The sequence below is a fragment of the Podarcis vaucheri genome, assembly GCF_965113315.1.
Source record: "Podarcis vaucheri genome assembly, chromosome: 1".
NCBI classification, from domain to species: Eukaryota; Metazoa; Chordata; class Lepidosauria; order Squamata; family Lacertidae; genus Podarcis; species Podarcis vaucheri.
This window is the reverse complement of record NC_138759.1, coordinates 87,214,858-87,229,035: the sequence shown is the minus strand read 5'-3', so window position 1 is coordinate 87,229,035 and position 14,178 is coordinate 87,214,858. Positions and strand designations below refer to the sequence as shown.

The following is a 14,178-nucleotide window of genomic DNA, read 5'->3' as shown; positions in this document are numbered from 1 at the left end:
TAAAATCAAGAGTCCCCACTTGATTAGGCGTCAGTCAGCTGCTCTGCTCACAACGGTTGGAAAGGACAGGGATGTATGAATGCAAAGGATAGACATGAAGATCTCATTAAATTACATGGCTAAATTTATTCAGCTAAGGTCTAGCAAAACCTTCCTTAACTATGGCCTCATTCCTTCCCCTTGCAGATGAGACATCATTTGAAGCCGGAATTCGAGTACAGATCCACAGCCAAGATGAGCCACCCTACATCCACCAACTGGGGTTTGGAGTCTCTCCAGGTTTCCAGACCTTTGTGTCCTGCCAGGAGCAGAGGGTAAAGACCATGAGACAAGGGAAGATGAGTGCAGGGCTGGTGGGGTGGGAGGAGAAAAGGGCTCCAGCTTTTCGGGAAAAGTGAGACTGGAGATTGTGTGGGGTCTGATAACAGTAAGGGAGCATGGAGAGATATGCCTCTGGCAGGGACAGGTAGATGCAAAGTGTCATAGCCACACTGAGCAAAGAGCTCCCAGTCAGTGAATGTTTATCCCTAGAACCTCCCTATGAGCTGTTATAGAGGAGGACTAAGCAGTGGCTTTAATGACATGCTAGGCAAACATCCCAAAAGGATCTGGACTTGAATGTCACTGTAACAGGCATTTGATAGCCTAGGATCCAGGACTCTTACCTGGTCTGGTTCATTCAGGCTAGTTGGAATGAGAATTAGACAACGTCAACATCTCTCCCACCAGACCCTAGCCTGTAGATAGCAACCAGATGTGATGCTGTTACAGTGACCTCCACTTAGCAGGCTGGACCATGGGTCAACCAGGATTTTTTTAAAATCAGATCATTGCTTGCAGAGAAGTTAAATATAAATGATAGGTCTGCTTGCTGACATCTGGGGGAAAAACCCAGCAGCACAGCACATCTTAATGCTATTCAGCAAACTCCACAACTTCTCAGCTAACTCTAATGCAGTTTGAATGAAGACACTGAAGTGTTTACAGATCTTCTGCAGGGATTGTTTTGTGCTTTCTAATGAGGAGAAGCAAATCTATACACTTAAACTGGTTTAATGGTTATTCCATCTTTCCAGGGAACCGTGACATTTGTAATTCAATAGAATAATAAGGATCTTAGGAGAGAAAAATCTCAGCACCTAACCAAACTACAATTCCTAGGTTTCTTTGGGGGAGCCATGAAAGTTAATATGACATAAAAGCAATATAAATCTGTAGTGTAAATACAAGGTGCTGATTTTCTGTGCTCCGGGAAGAAATGCCTAAATCAGGAGGGGGCAGCCTTTTTGGCTCATCAGGCCAGATCTTTATCTACCCCTTCCCAACTTGCCAGGTGGGCAGGACCACCCACACATCAATCATATGATGTAATAATGATGTCATATGATTGATGTGTGGATTGTCCTGCCCACCTGTCAAGGTTGGCCCGCAGGGTTGGGGGGAGATAGCGACCAGGCAGGATTGAGCTCCCCGTGCCTCCGTCAATGTGGGATGAATTTAGTCCTGCTTTCTGCAGGGTTTGGGTGCACCATTGTGTTTCCCACCTTAAATGATTGTTTCTTCACAGGCATTGGAATCAGAGGGAAAATCTGAAATGGCAAAACACAGTTCTCATAATCAGAATGAATTGCAGAAGCTTATTTCAGACCCAAAAAAATGCAAGACAGCTGCCGTCCTTTTAGAAGCATTCCTTTATCAGACGTTACATTAATTGCATTGAACTGTGTCAATTTAGTGCCTCATTTCCTTCCTCCACCATGTTCAAATTAAACTCTACCTAGCTTTGTTTTAATTTTAGCTCAGCTTCAGCACAAGGCAGTGAGCAGTTTAAAATTTTTCATACATATCAATGAATTGGCATATGCAGATGAGCAATCCTCGTTCCATCTAGCCGGGTGGCAACTCTGATTATTCATCAAAGAATTCCACAGCATTACAATGAATGAAAGAAAAAAATCACCGTAAAAAAGTGTTAAATCAACATTTGTCATTTGAAGGCTCATTTCTTTGCATTCTGCCAGCATCTGCCAGAAAGAAGTTGATCACATCACATCATGTAGGCTTTCTCATTAGATATTGATCTTGAAATACCACCCCCCTCACACACCAATCACCTGCCTTTGTAGGGCTTATGCTTAGTATTTATATAGCACATTTCAAGTGTTCAAGGTACACGTTATTGATAATGTAGTACAAGGTACTGAGTACTTGTATCTCTCTAGCCCTTACACAACATTCCTGTAAGTTGGGCTGGTGTCTTAATAGAGCACATTGGAAGGGGAAAGAGTGCAGAGGCTGTGAGGACAATGACTTCCTTATGGGAGCTTGTTCTTGATTTGAGATTTGAACTGCAGACTTCCTTAGCCACTGCACTTGATCTGTATGAAGAACTGCCCTTTTCCAAGGCTCAAATGAAAACTGTTAGATTCATTCTGCAGATCTGTAGTGAGAGTACAAAGCGTGCACACTCCGAAATGTCAAGAAAAATCTGATGCAACTGTATTCCCATTAATACAGAGCTCACTGGTGGTGCCTCATGCATGGGTTTGAACTTCCATGCTGATGGGGGGGGGAAGCACCACTAGGGTTATTTACAGCAGAGCTTGTGGGACACTGGGAGCGGATAGGGACTGGAGAGCTGAGCTGGGAAATGGGCTTCAGTGAAAGCAAAACTCCCTGCCCCAGAGCTGCATTGAGAGAGGCATTCTTGGTCCCCCAGCTGGCCAGGGCGCCATTTTCTCTTGGCTCTTAGCCTGCCCGCCTTCTCCTGCAGCTGACGTACCTGCCCCAGCCCTGGGGCAGCTGCCGGGCCAGCGTGAAGGGGGAACAGGTTCTGCCCGGCTACGAGAGCTACAGTATTGCTGCTTGCAGGCTGCAGTGCGAGAAGGAGGCTGTGGTGCGGAACTGCCAGTGCCGCATGGTGCACATGCCAGGTAAGGTGACCCACCACCACCCCTCCCCTTAAGTCCCACGGACTCCAGGACTCTCTCCTTTTGCTGCCTCGTTGATGTGCTGGAATATGAATTCATTTCTGCCATGTGCTATTTTGACACTGTTGTCATTTTCCTGGACTGCTCTTGTTCCTTTAATGGAGCAGCCAGACATTTGGCAGCCAAGCAAGTGAAGCTTTCCCCATAATCCATTTGTGTGCCAGGAAATTTTTGTGTGTGTCATACAGTTATTAAAGAGACAGGAGCTGGGGGAGACATGGAGGCAGCACTCCCACACACCCTCTATGGGCCCACCCTGCTCTCAGCCTCCTTGCACTGCCATATTCTATGCCTTCTTGGGTATTAGGATCCCTGACACACTCAAGGTACTTGTGGGAGAAGAAACTGTCTTGCATAAGCCCCTGGTACAGTGGTACCTCGGGTTACATATGCTTCAGGTTACAGACTCCGCTAACCCAGAAATAGTACCTCGGGTTAAGAACTTTGCTTCAGGATGAGAACAGAAATCGCACGGCAGCAGCGGGAGGCCCCATTAGCTAAAATGGTGCTTCAGGTTAAGAACAGTTTCAGGTTAAGAACGGACCTCCGGAACGAATTAAGTACGTAACCCGAGGTACCACTGTAATTTTGACTCAACTTTCCTATAGCGCAGATCTTTGCCCTGAGACCTCCCTATTGGAGCAGAAGTGTGACCCTCCATAGTGACTCCATGCAGGCATGTGAGCACCTTAAGAAAAGATCATTCACATTATGTCTCCTCTGGCTCAGCCCCTGGAATGCATTGGGCTGGCTGTAGCTCTTCCTTGCCTACCACACCAGCAGCTGTTCTGCCTCCTTCAGTCTCCATCCCCCCCCCCCACAGCCATCTGCCACCTTCCAGGGCATCTCATCACATGAAGTGGACTGAAGTCTACAAACCCCCATCTAGAGGGCGATCAATCTGACAATGAAGTCCTGGGAGGACTTGGGTATGTATGTTTAACGTGGAGAAGAGATGATTAAGAGGTGATACAATAGCCACCTTCAGTTATTTGAAGGGCTGTCACATAGATGATGGAGCAAATTTGTTCCCTCTTGCTCCAGAGGGCAGGGCCCCAATCAGATTACAAGAAAGGGGATTTCAACTAAATGTCAGGAAAAACTTCCTGGCTGTACGCACTGTTTGAGAGTGAAACAGACTACCTTGGAAGCTGTGAGGAGAAGGGCTTTCCTTCATTAGAGGCTTTTAAACTGAGGTTGGAAGGTCACCTACCAGGGATGTCGTAGCAGTGGATTTCCTGTATCCAATGAAGAGTTGGACTAGTTGGCCACTGAGGTCCCATCCAACTCTAGAATGTCTTATCAATACAGGAAATTTATTACTACACTGTCCCTGTTAAGTTTCAGTCCATCCTCAGCTCAGGATTCATCCAGACTTCCTTTTGTGCTGCATTTCTAGGCTTTAAAGCTCTGTGTCTGAGTGGTTTTGTTTTGTTTTTTGTCTCTGCACTTTCCCTGGGAAAACCCTTGTTTTTACTGCTGAATCAGAGCAAATAGCAGTCTGCAAGGGGGAAGCCCTTCCATCAGCAATCCTAGGCAATTGCCTATAATTGCCTAATGAAGTGACCAACCGTCTCTCTTAACACCACCGAGTAACAGCATGAGCTTGAATTGGGTAAGGAGAGGACCCAACTCTGTATCTCACTAACCAGGTCCTTCCTTCTCCATCAGGTAACGAAACCATCTGCTCGCCCAACGTTTACATTGAATGTGCTGACCATACACTAGGTAAGTGCTTCAGCAGATACTGAGCAGGGTCCAGGGGGCTGGTACAGAGGAGAGGAGGGCAGCTGTCACCCTGAGGTGTGATGGAGAGGCATGATGTTGTTGGGCTGTGTCGAGGGCTCCACTGACCCTCTCAGACACGTGTTCGTATCCCAACAGGAGTCCCAAGAGGATTTCTAGACCATGAGACATTGCCTCAATAGGCTGTGGGTCTTTTGCCATGGCAGGGTTGAGCAGGCAATGGCTTGTTTTGATTGTTGTTCCAAAGTGTTCCTATCCTGCCTAACGTGCAGCTCTCTGCTCACAGATACAGCAGTTGAGGATTCCCAGGAGCGCTGTGTCTGCCCCACACCCTGCAACTTGACCCGCTATGGCAAGGAGATCTCCATGGTGCGCATGCCCAACAAGGGCTCGGCCCGGTACCTTGCTCGCAAGTATAACCGCAATGAGACCTACATCCGGTGAGTGCCCTGTTGCTGATGCACAGCCCACAGGATGTGGGAGAAGCACCAGAACATTATAAACAAAAATGGGCTGGGAGGGAACTGGGTTGGAGAACTAGATGAGCCGGCTCAGCCTCTGAATCCTTTCTCTCCCCTCCCCAACTCCCCTTAGGGAGAACTTCTTGGTGCTGGACATCTTCTTTGAGGCACTGAACTATGAGGCGATTGAGCAGAAGAGGGCATACAACCTGGCAGGGCTTCTCGGTGAGTGAATCTGCTCCTCTACCTGCCACCTTCCTTTGGTTAGGGCTAGTGCTCTCGAGGCAAAGCAAGCTTTGAGAAGGAAGCTACACAGGCAGGCAGGCAAATGGGCAAGAACCTGTTTGTGATTCATACCTTATGTTGCTGGGACGGAGACATGACGTGGGCTCACCAAAATCCCAAGGTTTTATGGCAACACAGGTTTCACCTCATTGGCCTTTCTCTGTCATCTGCCAGCATCTCTGGCTGTGTGCTGCAGTACTGACTTCTGGACTCCATCACTGGTGGTGCCAGCAATGCAGGCCCAACAGCAGTTCCCTCTTTTGACAAGCCGCCACAGCAAGAAGGCGCCTGGCCTGGACTTTATAGAGCCCCACCCCCCTTCTCCCTGACACATCACACTTCAGGGCCTGAGCTGCCTTACTCCCTGCTGGGCACCCAACCAGTGTGCGGGGAGGTACTGCTCCCACAGCAGCTGTGCTCACATACCTACTTCATCCTCTCCATGAAGTCTTCCTCCAACCTCTTCCTCCAGTGCTAGAAGGACCCTGGTGCCCATTGCTTTCAAAAGGAGCAGGAAGCTAAACCCTGAAGGAAAGGAAAGCCATACCAATGCTCCAGCTGCTCACCCTCTTGCCTTTCCCCAGGCCACCACATTCAGTCACCATTTCTCCCTCTCCCATTCCCCGATACTCAATAAAAGCGGCAGGGATCCTGCCTGAGGCCCAGTCACCCTCCTCCCTGCAGAGGCCTCCCCAGTGCTCAGGGTCCAGCAGATGACTTGCTTTTCACCATCGTCTCCCTTGCCCTAACTGCCTCCTTTTCTGCCAGGGGACATTGGAGGCCAAATGGGCCTGTTCATCGGGGCCAGCGTCCTCACTGTCCTGGAAATCTTGGACTACATCTATGAGGTGAGGGCCCACCTAGGGGAGAAAGAAAGGGTCTTGTGTTGCATTGGCTGTGATTTTGTACTGGGCTGAGCTTAGAGCTTGCCTCGAGGGGGAACCTATAGCTCTGGCACCCCCCTCTAAGATAGTGCTGTACCGTTAACTGCTGACACCTTACATAGAGCTGGCAAACTCCCCTAAATTCAATGAGTTTACCTGTTGTCAGCACAGGCTATGCTATCCCCCCCCCCCAAGGTGGTAATAACCAGCTCCTGGACCACTTCTAGAGCAAGGATGAGGAACAAGGGATACTTGGAGTTGGGAGTCAAACAACAGCTAGGGAGCCACAAGTCTTCCCTGCCTCCAGTACTACAGAACAAGCTGGTAACATCTGCTGCATCTGGACAGCTTCAGTGAACTCCAACCACAGTCTGTGTGATAGGTGCTTGCTATGGTCCATGTAGGATGCTTGGCTGTTCATGACTACCTGCTTGCAGGACTTAGGGCCTCTAAAGTTGTTTTCCAGGAAGAAATCTAGCTTGATGACATCATAGGGCGAAGTGGGAATAGAGCAAAATGCAAGTTGGCAGGAGTTGCTGTGTGTATATGACACGTTCCCTACCGCAAAGTGATATAGGAGTTTAAACACACATGGAGCTGCCACTCTCTGCCTTTTGCTGTGCCCCAGGTGATCCGTGACAAGGTGGCCCATGGCCTACGACGCCCCAAGCCCCCTCTGAAGAAGCCTTCAGGCAGCATTGCCACCCTGGGACTGGAGGAGATCAAGGAGCAGGTACACTTGTTTCCCTTGCCACCCAGACTATTTCCTGCAGCTGCCATAAAATGGGGAGTGGGTGAATCGCTGGAAGGAAGCGAGGTGCAATTCTTTGCCTTTCCCAGCCTTGAACCTGGTCAGCTAGAGAGGGATGGGGAGGGTAAGAGAGAACAATATTCTATCTTTTTGCATATTTGTATTGGGTATATCCACACAATGCCCACCGATATGAAAAATGATGTTGGAGAGTTTGTGTCATTTAAGCATGAGAGCCTCGTTTTGTTTGTGGACCACTGCATGCTTTGGGCCATGTGGGCTGCATGTGATGTGTGTCTGTACTGTATTTCTTAACAGCATTGGCTGGAAAAGATGCACGTTAATGTGTCAGCTACAGTGCGAATTCTGTGTATTTATTTATGAGATGATTTACAAACTGCTAACTGATAGAATACATCAAGGCAGTGTACAAAAAAAAAGAATTAGAAAACTATAGAATTATAAAACCGTAACATACAAAACTCAAGGATGGCTCAGTTGGTAGAGCATGAGACCCTTCATCTCAGGGTTGTGGGTTTGAGCCCCATGTTGGGCAAAAGGTTCCTGCATTGCAAGCGGTTGGACTAGATGACCCTCGTGGTCCCTTCCAGATCTGTGATTCTAAAACAAATGGCCAGCACTGAATCAAATTAATTCTCTTAGAAATGCTTGGCAAAACAAAATGTTTCCAGAATTGTGGGTGCCTGTTTGATTTCAACAGGAACACTGTGGCAAGTTACTGGTACCACCATGCTAAAAGCTTCGGTTTGTATAGAAATTAAACAAATATGAAATAACTATGAGACAGTAAGTAGGGCTTCTCCAGATGGTCACAGTTTTCTGGCCAGTTTATAAAGCACAAGGTGGTCCTTCAGGTAACTTCAGGTTAGGGCTTTATACACTGACAGTAATACCTTGAACTTTGTTTGGCAGCCAGTGCAAAACTTTCCACACCAAAATGCTGATGCGGAGCTGCTCTGGCCAAAAACTGGACCGCAGCATTCTGCACTTGCTCAAGGGTAACCCAATATAGGTAACACTGCAGCAGTCCAGTCTAGAGGTCCCCCAGGCATGCAGCAGCGTGGCCCATGTATCCCTGTCCAGGAACGGCTGCAGAAGGCATACAAGCCCACGCTGGAAAAGGCATTCTTAGTCACCAAGCACCCAGTGACAGTGATGGATCCAAGAGTACTCCCATGCTATGTACCTGTACCTCCAGGGAGAGTGCAACTCCATCAAGAACAGGCAATTTCTGAAACTGCCCATTTCTGAAACTTGGGAACTGCACACCCACAAAGCTTCTGGACCTGCTAAACAGTGCATTGCCATTGTCATATATTAAAGTGCCTCAACGCTGGGTGTGGTGTTGTGTAGTAAGCAACCAAAGTCTTACAGTTCTGTTTGTCTTTTTTTGTGCTCTGGACCATGAGAAGAGCCCTGCAGGATCAGACCAAGGTCCATCTGGTCCAGCACCTTTCCCTACCAGCTGTGTCAAGCTAGATATCCCTGGAAGCTCATAGGCAGGACATAGATTTGATGGCTATCTATTGTTGAAGTTTCATCCTGCTGAAGTTTCATTTAGCTATCATGTTGACAGACCAACATGCTGAGTTCTCATGTGCAACACATGACTGTGCTGCTGCAAGCAGTGTGTGGACATGCTCCTATGAGTATATTTTTATGTATTTGTGTGAGCCCATTGTGATCTGGGTAGACAGCGCCGATATACCAGTACATACATGTGCGCATGAATGTATACATATGCACATACATATGTTTCTGTTTGTTTGTGCATAAAAGAGGCAAGACTGCTTGTGCGATGCCCGCAGAGAAGGCTTTGGTTACATCTGTGAACCTGTCGTAGTTAAAATGGGGAATTTACTACAAAACCATCCTGGGCAATAAGTGTTTTACAGTATATAAACCCAGAGAGCAGTCAGTGGATGAAAGCACCTCCTAGCTCAGCTTGAGCATCTGTTCACTCTGCGTCTCTCAAGTGCAGCAGATTCAGTGTGGCCAGACAAGTGACAGCTCCTCTCTGCTTTCCTCTTGCTGCATCCCACCTGACATGGGAAACCTACAACAGGGACCAGAATATGGAAAGCTGGTTACTTACGAAGAATATGAGTTATTGCCTAGTGAAATTGACAAGTGTGCTTTCCAAAGGTTCTGAGAGCTAAAGGAGATGTTAGGCCTGTGCTTCTAAAGAAACCAATCTCCAATCAGGAATGATTTCCAGAAGTTCGTTTACAGTGTTTATAGAAGGTGTCAGCAACTGGAAGCCGTAAGCCAAATCTGTCCCTCTAGGCAGTTGAGGAGTGTGAGATGGTTCCTCTACTTAGGGAGATGGAAACCAATGCCTTGACCCACCACCTCTTACAGCAGTGGAGGGGAATCTCCAGCCTTCCAGATATTGTTGGACTCCCAACTCTCCTCAGCCCCAGCCAGCATGGCCAACTGTCAAGGATTATGAGAGTTGCATTCCAGAGACGGAATGTCTTGCTGGCCCGGGAATTTACAAAGATAGCCTTTAGATAGCAAATCTTGCCTCCTTGCAAATAAATAATAATCCTAAAGAGAGTGTAGAGAGCACTTCCACAACCTTGATAAAGAGACAAAAGAAAATCAAAGATGCACACTGGTGTTTTTTTCAGAAATAGTTTCTGCAAAAGAATTGACCTACTTTGCTAACAGTTAATGAAGCAAATTGGTAGGGAGAGGAAAGATGGCAGGATATAACAGAACAAAGAAATCTAATCTATAATAGTAACTATTTGAAAAACAAAAGATGTGACCTGGCACTGTACCACAATGACTCTATTTAGCTTTAAATCAGGGAGTTAAGTAGTGTAAACATTCAAAAACCAACATTGCACCCGTGAAGAAAGAGAGGCCCTGATATCTGCCGGCTGTTTGCTCACCTATGGAAATGAATTGTTTAGAAAATGTGTATCTAACAAGATGCTGATAAATCTCAGACCCCGAGCAGGAAGAAGCTGATAAGGCCATTCAGCTGCAGAAAGAGTTGAGTGGGAATACATAAGATGTAAATGCAAGCTAAAGATGCATCAAAGAAGGATCCAGACTATGTATATTTTAAGAACTCCTCCAAATCAAGGAACCTGACCCAGTGACTTCCACCCACAGAAACAGGCTTTCACACCCAGATCAGCTGCAGGGCACACTCAACAGGCTGCCGTTTGGAAGGAAAAGATGGTGCCCAGAATGAGATGGCTGAAAATAGAACTGATTGAATTACCCCCTCCAGATCCCTGTGCTGAAGCAATTTCTGAGTAGCTGTGAGTGCAGCTCTGTGCAGATTTATGTAAAGATCCTGTTGCCATAGATCAGAGTGAAGAGGTCTAGGAAATGGTCTTTGCATTTTTCACTTTTCTGAAAGGTTACACGTATGAATTTGAAGGCAAAATCATTGTTTGCCTCTGTTATTTTATTGCACAAATAACAATAAGGATGACAATTAAATCAACCAAAGGCCTGGTTAAAAAGGAATGTTTTTGCTGGGTGCCTAAAGGGGTATAATGAAGGTGCCAGGTGAGCCTTCCTGGGGAGCCACTGCAGAAAAGGCTAGTTCTTGTGTTACCACCCTCCAGACCTCCTGAGGAGGCGGAATACGACGAAGGGCCTCAGAATATGATTTCAGGATCCGGGTAGGTTCATATGGAAAGAGGCAGTGAGGTATTGCGGTCTTGAGTCGTTTAAGACTTTATAGGTCAAAACCAGCACTTTGAATTGGGCCTGGAAACTAATTGGTAGCCAGTGCAGTCAGACCAGGATCGGAGTAATATGATCAAACCATCCTGCTACAGTAAGCAACCTGGCCGCTGAATTCTGCACTAGCTGAAGTTGCCTGTCTTCAGAGGCAGTACAACGCATTGCAGTAATCTAACCTTGAGATTACCAGAACATGGACATAGTAGTTAGGCTATCCCTGTCCAGTTAGGGGCGTAGCTGGGCCACCACTGGTGGAAGGCACTCCGGGCCATTGAAGCCACCTGGGTCTTGAGGAATAGCAAAGGATCCAGGAGTACCCCAAGCTACAAACCTTCTTCAGAGGAAGTGTAACCCCATCAAGAGCAGGCAACCGCCCACCCATCTGGTATAGGGAACCACCCACTAACAATGCTTCAGTCTTCTCTGGATTGAGTTTCAGTTTGTTGGCTCTCATCCAGTCCATTACGGAGGCAAGACACTGGTCCAGCACTTCCACTGCCTCACCTGCAGAGGTAAAGGAGAAATAGAGCTGAGTGTCATCCGCATACTGCTGACAACTTACTCTGAACCTCTGGATAACCCTGCCCAGCGGTTTCATGTAGATGTTAAACAACATAGGCATCAGCAGTGAATACAGAATCCTGTTTTTCTTTTTAAATGAAAAGTGGGCGTCTCAAGACTTCCTCATATAGTACTCAATGGTATAATAATGGTCTTGTGCCTTCCTGGGCCTGTTAATCATTAAAAAGAAACCAGTCTTAACATACCTGTCCCCAAGTGTGCAAAGGAAATGCTACCAAAAATTGAAGAGGGCTCAGGCCTAGCTAGCCTTGGTCAAGCGCAGCACTTTAGTTTTCACAGAGGTGTAAAGAAGACCAGTACCATTTTTCTAGACTATGCAGAGGCTCCTGCTCCTGTGAACCACAGCAGACACCTACTGAAAGGAGAGAGAAAATATCTAAGACCAACCATATTGTTTGGTTAATGGCCTCATTACTACATATCGACATTTTTTCACCGAGATGAATGGGAAGAGAAATAGATGGCAGAGATGGAGAATGAGGAACCATTCGCGGATTTAGGCACCAAGGATTTTTTTTATAATTTCTTTTTCCTGCCTCCACAGAAGTATCTTTGTCCTGATAACCTCTGCACCGTTAGTCAAGAAAAGGTATGCTTCAGATCCGTTGAGTAGGAAAAGGTGTGCTGCAAATTCCAGCTTGTGACTTTCTCCCCTGCAACATGATTATAGCTGCCGGAAATAAAACCCCTTAATACATTACTCCAGGGTAACTGGTCTACTTGAAATCACGCTAGGCTGTTCTTCCTTGCTCAGGGCACAAATCCCAAAACCAGGGAGGAAAACCAACAGCATAGTGTGGTTGGGCTTCAGAAGCTGGCAAATGTGAAATGGTACACAGATGCACAAATGTAGCAGCTCTGGCTCTGCTGACTGTTGATTCCCTGCCTGGTACTGCCCAGCCCATGCAAGGAAGATCAATGTGGAACTAAATTGTATCTGCTGTATCATTAGTGGGACCCTGAGACCAACACAGATGCGCAGTTCTTTGTACCAACTTGGAAGCACTGCCCCACCATCAATCCACTGCAAAGTAGCATGTCATCGAGGACGCTGGAAACAGATGGAGGATCCAGGTCACCCTTTGTTTAGACATGAATGGATGGCTCGGAGGCTGAGATTCAGGAACAGATTCAAGGACACAGAACCCGGAGAGGAGAAAATTTAGAGACACATGGAGGACTGGGAAGGTGGAGGAGAGTGGAACAGCCCTCTCCAGACACAGGCTACACAGGAAGGCAGCGATAACATGAACGAAGCGTACTGAGAGCTGCTAGTGCTGGGCATGGAGTAGCAAGGAATAAGTGGTGGCTACCAAAGAAAGGCAGCCACCTGTAGGGTGAATCCATGCAGTCTGCATGAGGTCATGTGTCAGCATTGGAATACAAACAGGTGGCTTTCTAAATGATGGGCTGGTGCCTCTACCTAAGCACATAAGAAGAGTCTGCTGGATCAGGCCCAAGACCCATTTGGTCCAGCATCTTGTTCTCACAGTGGCCAGCCAGATGCCTAGGGGGAGCTTGTGCACAGGACTTGAACACAACAGCACTTGTGGTAAGCCACTCAAAGATGCAGAGTGGAGGAAGACTGGGCCAGCACTTCTGTTCTGGGTGCCATTTGCCATGTAGTCCGTGGTTCCTTCTGACCCAGCCTGGATACAGATAATTTCAGGTCAGGGCTGAGTCTTTTTTGCAGACAACAGCCCTCCCACTCTGTGTTTTCCAGCCTACATTCCCTGTTTCCGCTGCTTGACCTTTGGAAAGCTGGAACAGCTTAAAGGCCACAGGTTCCCTCTCTCTCTCCTTTAAGCATTATTCCCTAGTGGCTTCCCTGTGGTGCTAGAACGATACAAGATTTGGAGCCCTGTGAACCCCCCCATAAATGGGTGTTCCTGCTGAAATGGTCCCTTTCACAGTTGCCTCCTACCTAACCAACCTCTAAAGGCAGGAACCACCCAGAGAAAGGTCACAGAGGATCTTAACATTCGGGCAGGTCTGCATGGTCATGCGTATACAGCAATATAGTGTAATCAGGGCAAGCTGTTGTGCAGTTGGGCATTTCCTGGGACCCCAAGGCCAGCAAGTGACTTGCTGCCTCAACAGCAGTGCCATTCTCATGTTACTTGGAGGATTCAAGAAGATCAGAGGCAGCATGACTTGAATTCTAGGTTGGCATGTCCCATAACATCTAGGCTCGCATGCTCCCCAAATCCTGGAGCTGGCACTGAATCGTTTATGTGCATGTGTGAGTGAGCATGAGAGATAGGGAGAGCTGCATTGCCTGCCTCTAATCTCATGTGAGCATGATGGTGAGCGAGTGACATATACCGCATGCCTGTATTACGGCATGAGCGGGAGCCGTTCCGCTGGTGCATTCAATATCCCAGGAGCCCTGATGTTATATAAAGATAAAACACAGGAGGCAGAGTCAGGGAAAGCCCATCAAACATGCCGATTTTTGGCTGGCTCTGGAGCCTTTGGACAAGGAATAACTAATTAGCAGCTGAGTTTACTTTAATTTCCTGCTGCTGCCAACATTTAAGTCAATAGAAGCTAGGGCTCCTTGAAATTCAACCTGGCTGCAGCAAAGGGCTGTAAGTAAAGGTGCAGACAGAGAACTACCCAGACTGGTCTTCGTTCCGTGGCAGTTCCAATGCCGCCTCTGATGAGTTGGCCAGTAGGGCACTGAAGGCAAAAGAGGCCCATGTGGCTGCAGCAGGACCTCTGGGCATCACCCCAGCAAAGCTGTG

The 14,178-nt window shown here is 47.4% G+C and overlaps 2 protein-coding genes across 10 annotated transcripts in view; one reads left to right on the top strand and one right to left on the bottom strand.

Annotated features, from left to right (window-relative positions):
* OBSL1 (obscurin like cytoskeletal adaptor 1) overlaps positions 1–14,178 on the bottom strand; it is a 185,314-nt gene that overhangs the window by 32,908 nt on the left and 138,228 nt on the right. The gene's annotated exons all lie outside the window — the stretch shown is intronic.
* Positions 1–14,178, top strand: part of ASIC4 (acid sensing ion channel subunit family member 4) — a 210,948-nt gene that overhangs the window by 190,756 nt on the left and 6,014 nt on the right. For 3 of the 4 annotated variants that reach the window (XM_082237284.1, XM_082237287.1, XM_082237285.1), the window contains exons 3-9: positions 187–314; positions 2,774–2,933; positions 4,662–4,718; positions 5,023–5,176; positions 5,331–5,422; positions 6,251–6,330; positions 6,995–7,099. In XM_082237284.1, the coding sequence (XP_082093410.1) occupies positions 187–314; positions 2,774–2,933; positions 4,662–4,718; positions 5,023–5,176; positions 5,331–5,422; positions 6,251–6,330; positions 6,995–7,099 (776 nt within the window). Of the gene's footprint in view, positions 1–186; positions 315–2,773; positions 2,934–4,661; positions 4,719–5,022; positions 5,177–5,330; positions 5,423–6,250; positions 6,331–6,994; positions 7,100–11,975; positions 12,132–14,178 lie in introns of those variants that run through there. The other variant, XM_082237286.1, reaches the window with a different exon arrangement.